Genomic DNA, 20301 nt, shown 5'->3' with positions numbered 1-20301 from the left:
CGAGTTTTTCCCGCAAAAAAAACGCATTGAAAAAACGCATACAAAAGCATACAACTGCTGCAGTTTTTCAAGCATTTTTATGAGCATGCATGAAAAAAACGCAGCGTTTTTATGCATTTGTATGCGTTTTTAGTGCGTTTTTACCGCGTTTTTGCGTTTTTTCCAAACATTAGGTGGCCCCTCACACTAACCCAAACCATGATTTTACTAACCCTAACCCTAACCCTAACCCTGACCCTAACCCTAACCCTGACCCTTAACCAAACCATACCCTGATCCTAACCCTAACCCTAACCCTAACCCTGACCCTAACCCTGACCCTAACCCTAACCCTTAACCAAACCATACCCTGATCCTAACCCTAACCCTAACCCTGACCCTAACCCTAACCCTGACCCTAACCCTAACCCTAACCCTTAACCAAACCATACCCTGATCCTAACCCTAACCCTAACCCTGACCCTAACCCTAACCCTAACCCTAACCCTTAACCAAACCATACCCTGATCCTAACCCTAACCCTGACCCTAACCCTAACCCTAACCCTAAACCCCCTTAACTAACCCTAACTCTAACCCAAACCCCTAAATTCCATTGTCTAAACTAATGGTAAAAAAAAAAACGCATGTGCAAAAAAACGCATACATAAGCATGCCAATGCGCACATATGCTCACCATAGACTTATAATGGGTGTCTTGCTGTAAAAAAACGCATTGCGCGCGCATGCGTTTTTTTTAGGCAAGTCGGACGCCCAAAAAATGCAACAGGTTGCATTTTGTGCGCCCGAGCGCATACTGCAAAAAAACGCATGCGCGGAAAAACGCGTACAAACGCATGTGTATGCGCACATAAGCGCATCCCATGCAAAGTATAGGGAAAAAAAACGCATGCGCTATTTAGCGCTAAAATACCACTAAAAAAAACGCAAGTGTGAAACCAGCCTAAGCACAGTACGTGGGAATTGCAAAGACCGGTGAGAATAATCGGCAACACTCGCCTGATTTGGTTGTTCTAACTGATGGACAACACTAGGAATGATTGGTTCCATATGCAATGAACTGCAGCCAGCCTGGTGGGCTGTAGGACATTCTTCCAATGGAGTTCTAATGGAAAACAGTAATAAAAGAGAAACCAGGTAAATGGTGCTTCCACCGTGATAAGTCAAATAGGAGTAGCAATGCAACTTGTCTCCAAAAGGATTTTTTATTTAAAAAAAATATTAAAACACAACGGAAGATTGTGATTCTCTCTGAAATATTTTTAAAAAAGGTTTAGAGACAAAAGATTTCCCAAAGGAATAATAAAAAGTTTCAAAAAAATCTAGAATTATCACAAAACAAATGTTTTAAGAAATTAATGTTAAAAACCGTTGGACGTGTAATTTAATTTTAACTTATAAGAAGGGTAATCATTCAATATATTGTGAACATCTTCAAAAAATATTGGTACCTTTTAAAAAAATAACCTCAATTTAAAGGGTTGATCTCAACAGAAGCACAAATCACATTTCGTAGTGGGACAACTAATAAAAATATAATATTGCCCAGGAAACTAAGTAAGAGCGAATTAAAGGGACATATGACAAAAATTAATACATCATTAGGTACAAGCAGAGGAGTTAGTAAAAGTGGGATAAAAAACTGTTGTTGCTGCAGAATTATTGATCATGGAGCGAAACAGATCAAATCACATATTGTTGAAGAAATGTTTAATATCACCCAGAGTCTATCATGTAAATCTGGTTGTTATTTTCACAGTCATTTGTGGCTTACAATACGTGGGCTGTACAACACAAATATTGAGGACAAGTATGAATAGACACAGGCATGATAACAAAAAATAGCTTTCTGAAACAAAGTCTTGTCAAGGAATCTTAGACTATTAGAGTTGGAAGGAACCTTCTGGGCCATAGTGTCCAGCCACCTGCTCAATGCAAGATTCACTGAACCATCTCAGACAGATGTCTGTGCATCTTCTGTTTGAAGACTTCCATTGAAGGAGAACTCACCATCTCTTGTGGCAGCCTGCTCCACTCAATGATCGACCTCACTGTCAATAAGTTTTTCTAATGTCTAATCTGTATCTTTTCCCTTTCAGTTTCACTCTATTGCATCTCATGTTTCCATGTGCAAATTAGAATAATGTTGATCCCTCTACACTATGACATCCCTTCAGATACATGTAGACAGCTATTAAGTCTCCTGTTAGCTTTCTTTTTTGCAAGCTAAACACTCCCAGATCCTTTAATTGTTCCTCTTAGGAAATACTTTGCAGTCTGCTCATCATCCTGGTAGCTCCTCACTGAACTTGTTTGTTTATCCGTGTCTTTTTTTAAATTAGGTGCCCAGAGGCAGTGGAAAGTATTCCAGATGAGGTCTGACCAAGGAGAAGTCGAATGGAATAATTAATTCACATGATCTAGACTAGAGAAGTGCGAATATGTTTGAAATTCAGTTCCGAATACGATCAGCAGAGAATATTCGTTGAACACAGCCGAATGTCATTAGAGTCAATGAGAGTATAAATTTCTGAATATGTTCGGAACTGATCGTCAAACATACATTAGTCACGAATTGGGTACCAATATGGCACCAATATGGCAAATTCAGATTCGTCAGCCGAATGCGAACAAATTCACTCAACTCTAAAACTCTAATCTAGACTCTATGCTTCTCTTAATACATGCTACATAAACTCATGAGCAGTTTGTGATCCATTAGTATACTCAAGTATTTTTCGTACTTGCTGTTGCTTAGTTCTATCCCTCCCATTCTGTAGATGCAAGTTTCATTTTTCCTGCCCAGATGAAGAATATTGCATTTGTCCCTGTTAAATACCATTATATTAGTGGCAGCCCATTGTTCTAGATTATCTAGATCATTCTAAATCCTTTCTCTGTCTTCTCTAGTGTCAGCTATCCCTTCTAGCTTTGCATCTTCTGCAAATTTAGCTAGGTAACTTTCAGTTCTCTTATCTAGTTGAAAAACACTGTGGCCAGGACGGAGCTTTGTGGTACTCCACTTGAAAGACTTTTCCAAATGGATGTTCAACCACCTATTACCACTTTGTGAGTATGAACACTGAGCCAGTTATGAATCCACCTAACCATAGAATTGACATACTTGGTCATTTTTTCAAAAAGGATTAGCGATGGGAGAACTCAAACAGTAAACTTCAAGGTCTGCATCGAGCACTTACAGTTTGGGCATGTACCCCGATCACGGACTTCTCTATGAAGTATGTATTACTGTTCTGGTTCAGCACCCTAAACAACGGGTGTTTTCCATGCTTTCATGCAGATGAAATACTGGCAACAAGATTATTACCATTGGTCAGACAGCTGCAGTTCTTGTGCTGTCAGATGACAGCGTAAGCCAGAACCTGTGACCAGCAGTAAAACATTTACCACCTGTCACAGGAGTCAACTGATGAGAGACTACTACTGCCATCAGCCTATGCCTTCTTTCGCTGATAACATCATTGATAACAGTGAGAGGAGGTGGTGCTGATAAATAAATACATTTAAAAAAAAATGATGTAGGGTCTCTTTTATTTTTGATAATCAGTGCAGGCAAAACTAACAACTGCTTCAGCAATCCTCAGCTTTCAGCTTTATCATGGCTGGTTATTAAGACTAGAGGGATACCCTTTGCATTTTTTAAAATGTAAACAAATAATTTTAAAAAATGGCTTGGATTCCCCCTCATTTTTGACTACCAGCCAAGCTAAAGCAGAGAGCTGGAGGCTGGTATTCTCAGGATGGTACAAGGCCATGAATATTGGCCCCGCCAGCCTAAAAATAGCGGCTCACAGCCACCACAGAAAAGGTGCATCTATTAGATGCGCAAATTGTGGCGATAGGCCCAGCTCTTTACACTTTCCCTGGAGCAGTGGAAATATTTGCAGAGGTAATATTTGAGGGGTTGACGTCAGTTGTTTTATAGCCGCTGACATCAAGCCCACAGGTTAGTAATTGAAAGGCGTCTATACGATGTCTCACCATTACTAACACCAAAGTTAATTTATAAAAAAGATACGGCCAGAACAAAATCTTTTATTTGAAGGATAGAAACTGACTCCTTTATTTAAGATAAAAAAGCAGTTATTCTCACAATTACCCCTATCCAATTAAATCCGTTGTCACCTTTAAAAAAACAGAAAACAGTAAACAACCATATCCTTCACCTGTCCTAAGTGAAGATAAACCATACTATCCCATGCCATAATCAATATATGGTTTAGAAACCTGGATGGTGCCATAATGCAACGGTCCTGTCTGAAAACAATGGGAGAATGATGTGCTGTGAGTGCAGCTTCAGTGACTAGCGGTGATGTCATCGAAGTTAACACAGATCACTGAAGCTGCATTCCCACTGGGCCTATAGGGGCAGTGATGCAATTAACCCCTGAGCTTGATGTCTGTGGCCATAAAAAAGTTGACACCAACCCAACAACTATTACCCCACTTGCCACCACACTAGGGCAAGCGGGAAAATCTAATGAATGTGTCATTTCAAGGGCAGATGAGGCCTGTTGCTCTTAATCTGGAAGGGGGCCAATATCCATGGCCGCATCCTAGGTTATGAATAATAGCCCGCAGCTGTCTACATAGCCTTTGCTGGTTAGTACATATAGGGGTGATCCCATGTCATTTTTGGGGGTCTCCCCAATAATAACCAATAAAGGTTAAGCAAACAGCTTTATATTAATAGCTAGGGAACTTTTATGGCTATTGGCCCCTTCCCAGATTATTAATGCAAGCCCCCAGCTGTCGGCTTTCTCTTAGCTGGTTATTAAGCTTGCTCATCTTCTCTCCAAATCACACCTCCCCACTTGTGCACTTGACCCCATCCCATCCCACCTCCTCCCAAACCTCGCCACCACTCTTATCCCATCCCTAACCCACCTCTTCAAACAATCACTTACTTGTGGTATCTTCCCTTCTGCTTTCAAACATGCCACAATCACGCCTATCCTTAAAAAGACAACTCTTGACCCAACATCCACGTCCAGCTATCGCCCAATATCCCTGCTCCCATTCACTTCTAAACTCCTGGAACAGCATGTCCACGCTGACCTTTCCTCCCACCTCTCATCTAACTTGCTCTTTGACAATCTACAATCTGGTTTCCGTCCCCATCATTCCACTGAGACAGCCCTGACCAAAATTACCAATGACCTACTTACAGCCAAAGCAAATGGACAATACTCTATACTCCTCCTTCTAGACCTGTCGTCTGCTTTTGACACAGTTGACCACTGCCTCCAACTACTGATCTTCTCCTCCTTTGGCATCAAAGACCTTGCCCTATCCTGGATCTCCTCATACCTTTCCAACCGCACATTCAGCATCTCCCACTCCCACACTACCTCCTCATCCTACCCTCTCTCTGTTGGAGTCCCCCAAGGCTCTGTTCTAGGACCCCTACTCTTCTCAATCTATACACTTGGCCTGGGGCAACTCATAAAGTCCCATGGATTCATGTACCACCTTTATGCCGATGACACTCAGATCTACCTCTCTGGCCCAGACGTCACCTCTCTGCTGTCCAGAATCCCAGAGTGTCTATCAGCCATATCCTCCTTCTTCTCCTCTCACTTCCTCAAATTCAATGTAGACAAATCTGAACTGATCATCTTTCCCCCATCTCACAGATCTTCCTTACCCGACTTATCTATAACCATTGACGACATCACGCTTTCCCCCATACCAGAGATACGCTGCCTCGGAGTGACCCTTGACTCTGCCCTGTCCTTCAAACCGCACATCCAAGCTCTCTCCACCTCCTGTCGCCTCCAGCTCAAAAATATTTCCAGAAGCCGTCCCTTCCTCAACCCTCATTCTACTAAAATGCTTGTACATGCCATCATCATCTCCCGCCTCGACTATTGCAACATCCTTTTCTGTGACCTCCCTGTTAGCACCCTCTCACCTCTCCAGTCCATCCTTAACTCTGCCGCCCGACTAATTCATCTCTCTCCTCATTACTCCTCCGCTTCTCCCCTCTGCAAATCTCTTCACTGGCTTCCATTCCCTCAGCGTATCCAATTCAAATCACTAATACTGACCTACAAGGCCATCTATAACCTGTCCCCCCATATGTCTCTAAACTAATCTCCCGATACCTTCCCTCATGTAATCTCCGGTCATCCCATGACCTCCTTCTCTCCTCCACACTTATTCGCTCCTCACCCAACCACCTCTAAGACTTCTCCCCCATCCTTTGGAATTCTTTGCCCCAAAACATCCGACTATCAACCACAATCGGATCCTTCAGACGGAGCTTGAAAATCCATCTCTTCAGGAAAGCTTACAGCCTGCAATGATCCCCGCTGTCTCCTCACCTCTACTGGAGCTTCTGCCTCACCATCACTGGAGCAGCTGCAACCCCCCAACCTACTGTCTCCTTCCCCACCATCCTGTAGAATGTAAGCCCAAAAGGGCAGGGTCCTCTCTCTCCTCTGTGTCAGTCGGTGATTGTTAGTTTGTTTACTGTAAGTGATATCTGTAATTTGTATGTAACCCCTTCTCATGTACAGCACCATGGAACCAATGGTGCTAAATAAATAAATAAATAATAATAATAATATTAATATTAAAACTACGGGGGACCCCACACCATTTTAAGTTAAAAATTCTGTACTTAATATGTGCTAGACAAAGATGGTGACCGCGGCGCCTTACTATATCATCAGACTTGCCTGATCTTGCTGGTTGCAGGGAGATCAGGCAACACTGATGATAGTTGTTGTCAATGCTAGACTCAGAAGGCGGCCGCTGACTACAGATGTAATCTGACTCCCCTAGTCTTACTGATTGCAGGGAGATCAGATGACAATGATGACCATTGAAGTCAGCACCTGACATCTGGGAAAAGCGTGAACTCTACTGCTTTTTCCCAGGCGCCGGTACATTTCACATTGATAACACACGGATGTCATCCATGTGTCATTAGTGCTCACGTGTGCAGCATACCTTTTGTCTGCGGTCCGTTAAAAAATAGACATGTATGCAAGTTTTTAATTTGGACACACCGTCCGTGTGAAAAACCTGATGTGTGCACAATCATTTAATACAATGGGTGTGCTATGCTTATATCTGTATTTGCAGTCCTTAAAAAATAGACCACATATGGACATAAAAAGCAAATGCGTGAAGAAATCTTTACTCATATTTATTTGTTCTTTTATTATTTTGAGATGTCTATTCGAGAGTTCATGAATTATGCTTCTTTCCAAATATTTACGATTCATATTAATTAATTTTATACATGATCATGTTCATGCATTTTATGGATGCTCTACTCATGCTCAAGTCAAAATATATTAATTTGAACCTATATATCTATGAGTTATAAGCTATGACTATTTTGAGCTATGTTTTTGACTGTATCTACAGTTGTGCTCTAAAGTTTACACACTCCGGCAGAACTTTTGCTTTCTTGGCCTTTTTTCAGAGAATATGAGTGATAACACCAAAACTTTTTCTCCACTCAAGGTTAGTGGTTGGGTGAAGCCACTTATTGTCAGACTACTGTGTTTTCTCTTTATAAATCATAATGACCACCCAAAACATCCAAATGACCCTGATCAAAAGTTCACATACACTGATGATTTTGGCCTGGTAACATGCACAGAAGTTGACAAAAATGGGTTTGAATGGCTACTAAAGGTAACATCCTCACCTGTGACCTGTTTGCTTGTAATCAGTGCGTGTGCATAAAAGCTAAGTGAGTTTCTGGGATCCAGACAGACCTTGCAGCTTTCATCCAGCCACTGACGTTTCCAGATTGTGAGTAATGGGGAAAGCAAAAGAACTGTCAATGGATCTACTGGAAAAGGTAGTTGAACTCTATAAAACAGGAAAGGGATACAAAACGATATCAAAGGAATTGCTAATGACAGTCAGCAGCATTCAAACTGCGATTAACAAATGTAAAATCAGGGGAAGAACACTGATAACATCAGATAAAGAATTTATGGGATGCATGGTGAACATTTCCAGCTTGGACCCAGCTCTTATCATTTGGAGGACAAGATATATCACCCTTGGTCGCCCCACATTCCTCCAATGCTCCACCCACCCAATCCAACACCTCAGCCACACTTTCATTAGGACTACAGTCTTTCATCCCTCCCAGACACTTACCATATCATTTTTCTCTGGAGCATCGTATATGATGGCCACCTTCTTGGACTATGGACTCACTTTGCGTTCCCTCATGTTCCCCCTGGATCCACGGAACATCCTCAGGCATTTCCCCTCCCTCCCCATGCAGCCTACTACCCCCCAGTTTCCTCTCTTCTCCCAACCTCCTGTCCACTTCACGCTTCACACTACCTTCTTAATTTTCTTTACTTACTTAATTTTCAAACTTATTTATTTTTTGCTTTTTTAATTTTATTTTTTATATTTATTTTCACTATCTTATCTAGTGTGCCTGTACATACTGTACATTTTGAATGCATAAGCAGCATGTCTTACAACAAGAATTATCAGCTGCAAGTATTTTATTTATTTTTATTTTTTTGTATTTATATTTAGCACCACAAATCTCTCCTGTCCACCAGTGCTCTCCTGCCTCGAGTCTTTTTTTTGTCTCCCTCCGTTCACCTGAGAATGACAGGCTCACCGTGCTGTAACCCTCTATCAAGAACCCTGCTGCAGACTTACAGCAGGGGTCTGTGCATGGGATATAGAAGGACAGGGGGTGAGAGGGGAGCGCTGCGGTGAGCTTACCTGCCGGAGCGCAGGGCCTGAAACACGTGACCACCGGGCGAGTGACAGGAGGCAGAGTCAGATGCCGAGTAGTGGTGGTGACTGGAGAAATTGGAGAGTAATGAACAATAAAGAAAATAAAGCACTGCTGGAAAATATGCACACCACAACAATATACAAAAAGAAACAACAATTTTATTGGTACACAAATACAATAAAAAAACCCATGAAACTGTATCCACTCAGAGAAAATAACACAATAGTAACCCCTATATATATATATGAGGGGGCCATCAGGAGGGTTTTTTTGACAATTACCGATGTATTACTCTTTTACTATTGTTATTTTCTCTGAGTGGATACAGTTTCATGTTTTTTTTAATTGTGGTTTAATTGTATTTGTGTACCAATAAAATTGTTGTTTATTTTTGTAGTGCTTTCTTTTCTTTTTTGTTTCTTTTTTGTTCATCTCTATCCTTTTACTACTGTGTTACTACATTCTTATATAGTGCAGAGCGCTGGTTCCTCTTTTCATTAAACCGGAGAGTAGTCTGAACGTTCCGACGTTTAAGCCAGGAGGTCGATGAAGTGCCAAAGAGTAAGACGCTGAGAGTGGTCAGGATGTGGCAGAAGGTCAGGTAGCCGAAGATAGCGGTGCAGTACAAATGAGGCAGACAGGAGATTAGTAAGAGCATCAAGCCGAAGGTCAGAGCCTGAAACAGACAGTAAGCACAGAATCACAAAGCAATGCAGAAAACGGACCGGACCCTACACAAGAAGGCAAGCGGACTACACAGTATGCAAGCACACCAGGGGGTCAGACACACAACCAAGACAGATGTATCACTGACAAGGATCCCCAGACGAAGGCGGGTAAATATAGCCCTCCCCAAACCAAAAGGAGGCCATACAAAATTAACCCTGTGAGAACAGGGAAGGAACCTTGTCCACAATCATGACACCCTCCCCTCTGGTTACTTTAGAACTTACCATGATGTCACAGCGCATGCTCCAGCTCTGACCGCCACTGACTCCCAGAAGTGTCCCATTTCATGACCGCTGTGCGTTCCACTATGGTCCACCGGAGTGAGATTCAGGAAGTCCCTTTGGCCGTAGGGTGCCGATCCCTAGTACCATACACTAACAATTGACATCCCTGTTACAGCCAATAAGGGCCATATACACAGCGCATACAGGGTACTTAACATGCACAACCACCCCCAACCTGGCACGCCCCGGAAGAAACTGCACCCTTCGAGTATGAGGGAATGCAGATCTCTGCAATGTGACCCTCCTTCGGTAGGCACACCATGGACATATAGTCCAATATAGTTTTGGGTTAAGGATAGGGGGTTTTGAAGGCACATGCTCATTATGGAATTTCTCCTTTATATGTGCACTGCAGAGCCAATGAATGGATATGGCGCCCCTTCCCTTTTGCATTGCAGCTGAAAACTAGTTTCCAAACACAAATTAGGTATTTGCAAACACAGGAGAAACCGCATAACAAATGATGTGCTCCATTTTTCTCCTAATAACACTTTTGAAAATTAAAACAGTGTAGTGGAAAAAAATAATTTTTCATTTTCAGAGTCCAATGCCGCTCTATTCTGTGAATGAGCTGTGGGATTAAAATGCTCATTGCATCACCAGACAATATCCTCAAGAGGTTTAATTTTCAAAATGGGATCATATGTGGCAGATTCCTGCTATTTTGTCTTTTCAGTGGCTCTTCAAATGCGACATGGTGAACTCCTGTAAAATCTACGCTTGAAAAGTCAAATTTCAATTTTTCCCTTCCAGGTATGCGGGATCAGCAGTACTCAAGAGAAATTGTATCACAAATTGCATAGTCCATTTTTCATTTTTATGTTTTAATGTTTTAAAATTTTCAAATCCAGTGAAGCACCTGTGGGTTCAAAATGTGCAACACACCCCTAGTTAATTTCTAAGAGGGGTTTCCAAAATCTTTTCAATTTTGTAGGTTTTCTGCTGTTTTTGTACCATAGTACAAGTGAGGTACGTGTCTGCAATCTATTTCGGACAAATTTGAACTTGAAAAGTCAAATAACGCTCATTCCCTTCAGAGTTCTGCTGTGCATCCAAACCGTAGTTTTCCTCCACATTTGGGGTTTCTGCACACTCATCATGAGAAATTGCACAGCAAATTGGGTGGTAACTTTTCTCCTGCTACCTTTCTGAAAATTAAAGATATGGAGCTAAAGCAACATTTAAGTGAACAACACATCAGTTTTCTTTATTTTCTTTCAGTTTGCTATAATTCCTCCTGTTAAGAAACTTCTTGAATGCGGTTCTGAATACCATGAGGGGTACCGTTTTTACAATGAAGTTTTATTGCGGGCTTTCCGACATATTCGACCCTCAAAGTCACTTGAAAATTGAAGTGGTCCCTTAAAAAATGATTTTGTTAATTTTATTCAAAAACTGAAAGAAGGGGGGGCGTGGCCTGGAGCTCAATGCAGGAGGACGTGTGAGCTCTGAGCTCCCATGAAGCTGTTTGGAAACAGCGACAGATAAAGCTTTAAAGAGTGACTTTTGTCAGAAGACCCTTTGAACTGGATTGCTGCCACCACCAGGATCACTTTGAGACCCTTTTTGAAGATTTCTGATGGATATTAATGAATATACAGCTCCTGGAAGCCAGGGGAGGAGTAATGCAGGCAGTGACTCATCAAAATCTCCTGCCTTGAGACCATTGCGGAAGCCCCGGGAGGCGCAGGTCCTGTAGCCGACTGATCTGGGGAAGTTGCTTGGTCCTGCTCCACTGTTGGAGTGGAAAAAAAGGCTGAGCATGTCCCGGAATGTCCTGGAATGAACCAACGCTTCTTATTTTGGCAGCACGCCGTTTGTGCACGGACTTCCTAGCACATTATCACCCTGCATTGTGCTCCCGTCACCTCTGCTGGTATGCAACTCCTGCTGTTTTTGTAATTTATGTCCCTGTTCCTTCCGGGACATGCTCAGCCTTTTTTTCCACAGCGGCGGTGCTTGTACATATCAGCACTGATATTATATCTGTGGGATTCACCTTTTGCAGCTTTCATTATCATCATCATCATCATCGTTTTCTCTGGTGAGTGCATGCCTGTTAACTTGAGGACGAGTATTTAATGATTACTGTTTTATGTGCAACTATCTATTGCATTTGGAGCTTGCACTTTTGTTGAACTGGTATATGTTTACTTGGGGGGTGCCTTTGACTATCATTTGTTTACTTTTGCAGCCTCAATTTAACCCTTTTAGCGCAGGTCTTCCTGTTTATTTTGCATTTGTGGGCTGACACCGACCTGCACTAGACCTAGCAGCTGGGGAATCACTAGAGTTGATTGCTTGGTAAGCGCTTGTGTGATTTCTTGTTTAAGTTTAAAGTTTGAGTTTTGGATACAAAGTCTCATTTGCTTTGGGGAATTCACCAGCTATTACTGTAAGTATTCTGAGTTTAATATAACATACATTTCCTGTTTAAAAATAAAAAAAAAGATCTATTTTTTATTTTAAGGTTGTTACACTGTTAATTTTCACCCTACAGGCACTATTTGCAATTGGCTTTGAACTAGTGTCTCCCATACAAATATTATTTTAGCTCTTCCTTGGGTAGAACAGAGGTATGAAGGAAATGATATAGCAGTACTGAGCATTGCAGCTGGGAATTCAGCTTTGGAATAAGCTAATAAACCTGCAGGAGAATGTTTTTTGTGCTTCCTCCTGGCTTTGCTCCTCCTCTTCCTCCTAATTTGTGAAATCATTGTGCTGATCAAGACTGACTTGAACAGTGTATTAAGAGTAAATGAGTTTGAGACGGGGAGGGGAAAAATTGACTCATAAGAATAGAATGAACCTATATATTATATTCCTGAGAAGATATTACAAAGTCTCTTACATTCACTTATACTATTGATTTAGGCAGTTTTTTGGAAGGTTCACTTGTTATGTAAAGTAATTATTATATATCTGTTTTGCTCTTTCAGGTTGTCCTGCTTAATCTTCCATTTTGACTTTTATAAGGAATATATCAAATTGGATGTAAGTGTTTTACTTTTTCTTTAACTCAAATGAGAAAAAAATCAAAGACTAGCTATAAAATTAATTGTTTGACCTATAACATGCATGCCTGGAGTTAAGAGCACCTGTTGATTTTTTTTTTTTCTTTTTGGCGGGGGGGAGGGGCCCATTCAGACCTTTGCTATGGGGCCCCATGATTTCTATATGAATGTACCAAAATTATACCCTTCTAGGAAATGATATATAGTCACATAAAGAAGGTCTTTCGAACAATGCCCCCTCTGACATCTAAACAGGTCCTCTTGAATGTCCATCCTGGGCTCAAATGTGTAAGTGACTACATTGTGAGTTCTCACGTACTTAACGCAGCTAAAATCCTCATCGCTAGACATTGGAAGGATACTGATCCACCTTCCTTATCAGAATGGGTAAACTAGGCTAACAATATATATTCCCTTGAAAAAATTCGACTGGCTCACTGCAAACAAGACACTTTAAATGGAAGATGGCACCAATGGTTTATTTATCAATATTAAGCTGTAACGGAAGGAATTTTGATGCAGTGTACTATTTATGCTTTATATGAATATATATACTTTGCTTTCTACAACTGTGAGTCTAAAGATAGAGGCTTTCATCCAATGGGACTACCATCCCCACCCCTTCCATTCCTTCCCAACTTTACCTGAATCCACGTTTCCCCTTCCCACCTCTTCTCCCATTCCCTTCCTGAATTTCTTCATTAAGAATATTTGAATGTTGATTATACTGACTTGTATTTTGATAATAATTCTGTAACAACATTCTTAAATAAAGAGTTTATATAAAAAAAATGAGAGTATTGCAAAATTTTCAAACCTTCTTATGTCAAAACAAAAAAGATGAATATGTTTCGAAAATGTTGCTGCCATGAAGGACCCATGTGGTAAATGTTATTTATGAAATTATTTCTGTGGAATTACTATTATGTCCAATTTTTTTAGGTCATAAATATTAAAAGTTCAAAAATTAAACATTTTTCAACATTTCTTTTTAAATTGTTAATATTTTCATAAAAAACACAAATCATATGAGTTAAATTTACTACTATCACAAAAAACAGCGAAATATGAAATAACAATCTCAGAATCACTGGAATATGATAATGCATTCCAGAGTTATTAGCATGTTAAGTGACACTGGTCAAAATTGAAAAATTTGGCCTGGTTTGGAAAGATAGAACAGGCTGTGGCATGAAGGGATAAGTTAGGGACAGTTAAAAGACAATTTTGCAGAGCTTACCTTTAAGTAGGAAAAAGCTCTTGTAATGTTCCATATTACCTCGGGATAAAAGGGTCTTTTGTGACATTCCTTCATAGCAGGCCCAGTAGGGGATCTTTTAGAAAAGAGGTCGGCTGGAACTCACACTCTGCTAATGTTTCAGAAGAAATGAGTGGAAGAATGTCCAAAGTAACCAATATTCCATGCAGGATACGGAAATCAGCCAATTTACAGATGTTCACAAAGAGAGATTGCTCACCTGATGAGATTCCTAGTCTGGAGACGCTAAAATGCGTACTGGTAAATAAATGGACCTTGGCTTAGGCTACAGACTACAGAGACAGCTGCTGAATATCTGTACATATAAAACTGAGTGTATGTATGTATGTGTATCAAGCCATGCCCACTCCACATAGCCCTGCCCACTCCGCATAGCCACACTCACTCCACACACAAAGCCCCGTATAATAAACATCTAATATACATATAATATCTAGTATATATATATACAGTCATGGCCAAAAGTATTGACACCCTTGCAATTCTGTCAGATGATATTCAGTTTCTTCCTGAAAATGATTGCAAACACAAATTCTTTGGTATTATTATCTTCATTTAATTTGTCTTAAATGAAAAAACACAAAAGAGAATGAAGCAAAAAGCAAAACATTGATCATTTCACACAAAACTCCAAAAATGGGCCGGACAAAAATATTGGCACCCTCAGCCTAATACTTGGTTGCACAACCTTTAGCCAGAATAACTGCGACCAACCGCTTCCGGTAACCATCAATGAGTTTCTTACAATGCTCTGCTGGAATTTTAGACCATTCTTCTTTGGCAAACTGCTCAAGGTCCCTGATATTTGAAGGGTGCCTTCTCCAGACTGCAATTTTTAGATCTCTCCACAGGTGTTCTATGGGATTCAGGTCTGGACTCATTGCTGGCCACCTTAGAAGTCTCCAGTGCTTTCTCTCAAACCATTTTCTAGTGCTTTTTGAAGTGTATTTTGGATCATTGTCCTGCTGGAAGACCCATGACCTCTGAGGGAGACCCAGCTTTCTCACACTGGGCCCTACATTATGCTGCAAAATTTGTTGGTAGTCTTCAGACTTCATTATGCCATGCACACGGTCAAGCAGTCCAGTGTCAGAGGCAGCAAAGCAACCCCAAAACATCAGGGAACCTCCGCCATGTTTGACTTTAGGGACCGTGTTCTTTTCTTTGAATGCCTCTTTTTTTCTCCTGTAAACTCTATGTTGATGCCTTTGCCCAAAAAGCTCTACTTTTGTCTCATCTGACCAGAGAACATTCTTCCAAAATGTTTTAGGCTTTTTCAGGTAAGTTTTGGCAAACTCCAGCCTGGCTTTTTTATGTCTCGGGGTAAGAAGTGGGATCTTCCTGGGTCTCCTACCATACAGTCCCTTTTCATTCAGACACCGACGGATAGTACGGGTTGACACTGTTGTACTCTCGGACTGCAGGGCAGCTTGAACTTGTTCGGATGTTAGTCGAGGTTCTTTATCCAACATCCGCACAATCTTGAGTTGAAATCTCTTGTAAATTTTTCTTTTCCGTCCACATCTAGGGAGGGGAGGTTAGCCACAGTGCCATGGGCTTTAAATTCTTGATGACACTGCACACGGTAGACACAGGAACATTCTGGTCTTTGGAGATGGACTTGTAGCCTGGAGATTGCTCATGCTTCCTCACAGTTTGGTTTCTCAAGTCCTCAGACAGTTCTTTGGTCTTCTTTCTTTTCTCCATGCTCAATGTGGTACACACAAGGACACAGGACAGAGGTTGAGTCAACTTTAATCCATGTCAACTGGCTGCAAGTGTGATTTAATTATTGCCAACACCTGTTAGGTGCCACAGGTAGGTTACAGGTGCTGTTAATTACACAAATTAGAGAAGTATCACATGATTTTTCGAACAGTGCCAATACTTTTGTCCACCCTCTTTTTTATGTTTGGTGTGGAATTATATCCAATTTGGCTTTAGGACAATTCTTTTTGTGTTTTTTCATTTAAGACAAATTAAATGAAGATAATAATAACAAAGAATTTGTGTTTGCAATCATTTTCAGGAAGAAACTGAGTATTATCTGACAGAATGGCAGGGGTGTCAATACTTTTGGCCATGACTGTATATATGAATATAAATATGTATATTTCATAGGCATATCTTCTTGACAACAACAGGTACACTGCCTGTGTTGCCCATAGCAACAAATAACTAAGCATCTTTCATTTCACCAGAGCTGTTTAAAGATGAAAGCTAAGCTATGAGCAACAGTTTTCCTTGTAGACAGTTGTGGTAACTGAGGCCTATTATTCTTATAATTTCTATGGTGCTATCGTGCTTCTGTAAAGCTGGAAATAACACAATTTATTACCGTGCCAACACAGACCACCCTCTGACACAGACTGCAGGGTGAGGCCAGAATCAGGAACTTCTCTTTGTCTGGCATGAAGCATCTCATTAACTTAAAAATTCAAACACAGATTAAAAAAAGAAACAAGACAGATTTCTCCAACCCAGGTATCATTTTTATCCGTGTAACAGCACCAACCTGACAATGTTGCCTCTGATGGGATGATGTTGGATATAGGTAGTAGTCTGGTGGCTCCGGATGATGGAATGATGTGTGATATTAGTGTTACTAGTCCGGTGGCTCTGACTGACAGGATGATGTGGGATATTAGGGGTAGTAGTCTGGAAGCTCTGACTGCCATGATGATGTGGGATATTAGGGGTAGTAGTCCGGTGGCTCTGGCTGACGGGATGATGTGGGATATTAGGGGTAGTAGTCCAGTGGCTCTGACTGATGGGATGATGTGGGATATTAGGGGTAGTAGTCCAGTGGCTCTGACTGATGGGATGATGTAGGATATTAGGGGTAGTAGTCTGGTGGCTCTGACTGATGGGTTGATGTGGGATATTAAGGGTCGTTGTCTGGTGGCTCTGGCTGACGGGATGATGTGGGATATTAGGGGAAGTAGTCCTGTGGCTCTGGCTGATGGGATGATGTGGGATATTAGGGGTAGTAGTCCAGTGGCTCTGACTGATGGAATGATGTAGGATATTAGGGGTAGTAGTCCAGTGGCTCTGACTGATGGAATGATGTAGGATATTAGGGGTAGTAGTCTGGTGGCTCTGACTGATGGGTTGATGTAGGATATTAAGGGTCGTTGTCTGGTGGCTCTGGCTGACGGGATGATGTGGGATATTAGGGGAAGTAGTCCTGTGGCTCTGGCTGACGGGATGATGTGGGATATTAGGGGTAGTAGTCCAGTGGCTCTGACTGATGGGATGATGTAGGATATTAGGGGTAGTAGTCTGGTGGCTCTGACTGATGGGTTGATGTAGGATATTAAGGGTCGTTGTCTGGTGGCTCTGGCTGACGGGATGATGTGGGATATTAGGGGAAGTAGTCCTGTGGCTCTGGCTGACGGGATGATGTGGGATATTAGGGGTAGTAGTCCAGTGGCTCTGACTGATGGGATGATGTAGGATATTAGGGGTAGTAGTCTGGTGGCTCTGACTGAGGGGTTGATGTAGGATATTAAGGGTCGTTGTCTGGTGGCTCTGGCTGACGGGATGATGTGGGATATTAGGGGAAGTAGTGCAGTGGCTTTGGCTAACAGGATGATGTGGAGTGGGCGGGGCTATGCACTCAGCTTTATGAATATAGATATAATCATTATAATTTGTTATAACTAACCATTGTTAGTTACAATGCCCGGGCAATGCTTGGCTCGTCAGCCAGTATGGAATAAAGTTAAAAAAAATCAATTTACTGAGAAAGGCAAATAACATTTTGACATTTGCCTATATGAGGCAGCCATGCCCTTGCAGCATCTGAAGCACAGTGGGACATGGTAGAGGTGGTCGAGGTCATAAATTTACCACACCCTTTAGGGACTCCAGCCCGTCTTGAAACCAGCTTGTAAGCACTTTGAATCTTCAGCTACTGTTCATAGACAGCTGCAGTAGCTGGTATTACAATCTCTTTCACAAATGCCCTGGCAAGTGTCTTAGCAAAGGGTAATTTATTGAATGGGACCAGATGACACATCTAACTAAACCGGTCCACTACAACCCAGATGACAGAAAAATCCTCAGAGACCGGCAGGTCGGTGATAAAATCCATTGCAAGATTCGCCCATGGAGAACTAGGAACCTCTAATGGGCAAAACAACCCTGCTGCCGGAGCATGAGAAGCCTTAGACCTAACACACATGGTAAACTGGCGCGCCCACTTGACGATTTCTCTTAGCCACCCCGGCCACCAGAAACTCCGACTGATTGATTTTCTAGTTTCGGCAATCCCTGGATGACCCGCCAAACAAGACTCATGACATTCCGTAAACAAAGCTTTCCTCAGGGCTTTAGGCACAAATAATTTCCCATACGGAGTGTGAGTTGGTGCCACATCCTGGGCTTTAAGAATGCTATTTTCCAACTCAGAACCTAAAGCTGCCACCACCACCCCTATCAGCAGAATAGAATCCTCCTTTTCAATATTAACCGCTGGGGAGAAACTTCAAGACAAAGCATCAGCTTTAACATTCTTTGTCCCGGGGATATATGTCACAGACAAATGGAATCAGGCAAAAAACAATGCCCACCTAGGAAGGGCGCAGTCTCATCTGTCTGAATCAAAACTGGTATTGTGAGGAAAGAGGGAGACACAAGTGCAATATAGGGTCTTATCCCACAAATAAAGTAAGTGGTTTGGCAAAACACTGCTCCCCTGGTGGTAGGTGTTCAAATCATGTATAGATAAGGGCTGCTGCAGATCCACAAGTCGGTCACCGACTATATGAAACAGAGCTCTGCAAAGGAATACGTCCGCGCTGCCCAAATGATGAAATTCCAGAAGGTTAATAAAGTTTGACAGTGGTTTATTCTACGCGTTTCAAGGTTTTTTGCAACCTATTCTTCAGGAAATACCACATGAAGCATACATAGGTGGTGCATTATGTACACATAGATTTAAAAAAAATGAGCTCCAGTCAGATGACACATGTCAAAGTCCATAGTTAGCAGGCAGTATAAAAATTCATAGTAATAGTTAGCAGCTGTTCTCATATTGACATGTCTATTTTAATTTCACAGCTTGTTGAACAAAAGGAAAAAAATAAGGAAAATTAAAAAACACATATATACTGAGCAAGAAAAGTGAATCTCGGACACGGACTCCTAAAGATATGCCTCCGCTTCCTCCAGCTCTGCCGCCTGATGATTAGACCACTTTAGATTAGATTAGATCAAGTGCAGAACCACAGTCCACCATCACTTGAAAATCAATAGAATGGCCACGAAAGGTAGAACTACCAGAAAAAGAAACTCCTGCGGACCGTAAAAATACAATACGAATGGGAGGGGCTTTTTCTCTGATTGATTTTTTTTCTTTTCCTTATTTATGCATCCTTCACATTGCTTAATAAAATGGCCAGCCTTACCACAATAAAGGCATAAACCCTCAGAGAACCTCCTCTCCCTTTCCTGGGAACGAGAAGACATTGCACCAAGTTGCATCGCTTCCCCACAGTCAACGGGGCTCTCTTGAGAGACAGGATCCAGCAAAATGAAAGCCTTCTCCTCATTCTGCCTTCCTCTCAATCTTCTATCCACCCTGATGGCTAACTGCATAGCAGCTTCCATCGTAGCAGGTGCAGGGTATGCAACGAGTAAATCTTTAACCCTGTCATTCAAACCTGCTAAAATCTGACTCTTGAGTGCTGGATCATTCCAGTTGACTTCTGCAGACCATCGTCTGAACTGGGTACAATATCTCTCAGCGTCACCAGAACCCTGTTTCAGCCGAATTCTGCCTCGGCTGTAGTGACCTGATCAGGATCGTCATATAATACCCCATAGCAGAAAAAAACGCATCTACTGACATCAAAAAAGGGTCATCCGGACGCAATGAAAATGCCCAAACTTGCGGCTCCCCTCGCAATAAGGTCGTAATAATCCCGACACGCTGTAATTCAACCCCTGAAGACCTGGGTCTAAGCCGAAAATAAACATGAATTTTTAAATGAAAAAAATTCCTTCAGTTTACCAGAAAAACATTCAGGCTGTGTGCGCACGTTGCGCTTCTTTAAGCATTTCCGCAGCGTTTGAGCCGGATCAGACACTGCAGAAACACTTAAAAGAAGCTTCCTATTCAATTTAATGCGTTTTTGGCTTTTTGTGCCAATGCATGCGTTTTTAAATGCTCAGGAAGCGCTTAGCGGCTAAAAACACAGCATGCTGATTAATTTCCGCATAGCTGAGCGTTTTT

At 41.7% G+C, this 20301-nt stretch overlaps 1 protein-coding gene across 1 annotated transcript in view; it reads left to right on the top strand.

The window, feature by feature from the left end:
• LOC141050133 (olfactory receptor 11L1-like) overlaps positions 1-20301 on the top strand; it is a 38278-nt gene that overhangs the window by 11899 nt on the left and 6078 nt on the right. The window contains exon 3 of the mRNA XM_073546965.1: positions 12710-12764. Coding sequence (XP_073403066.1) covers positions 12710-12764 — 55 coding nt within the window. The remainder of the gene's footprint in view (positions 1-12709; positions 12765-20301) is intronic.

The sequence above is a fragment of the Dendrobates tinctorius genome, unplaced genomic scaffold (assembly GCF_039654945.1).
Source record: "Dendrobates tinctorius isolate UK_male_01 unplaced genomic scaffold, ASM3965494v1 ptg000151l, whole genome shotgun sequence".
Taxonomy (NCBI): Eukaryota; Metazoa; Chordata; class Amphibia; order Anura; family Dendrobatidae; genus Dendrobates; species Dendrobates tinctorius.
The sequence above is the reverse complement of the archived record's forward strand: the minus strand, read 5'-3'. Positions and strand labels throughout refer to the sequence as shown.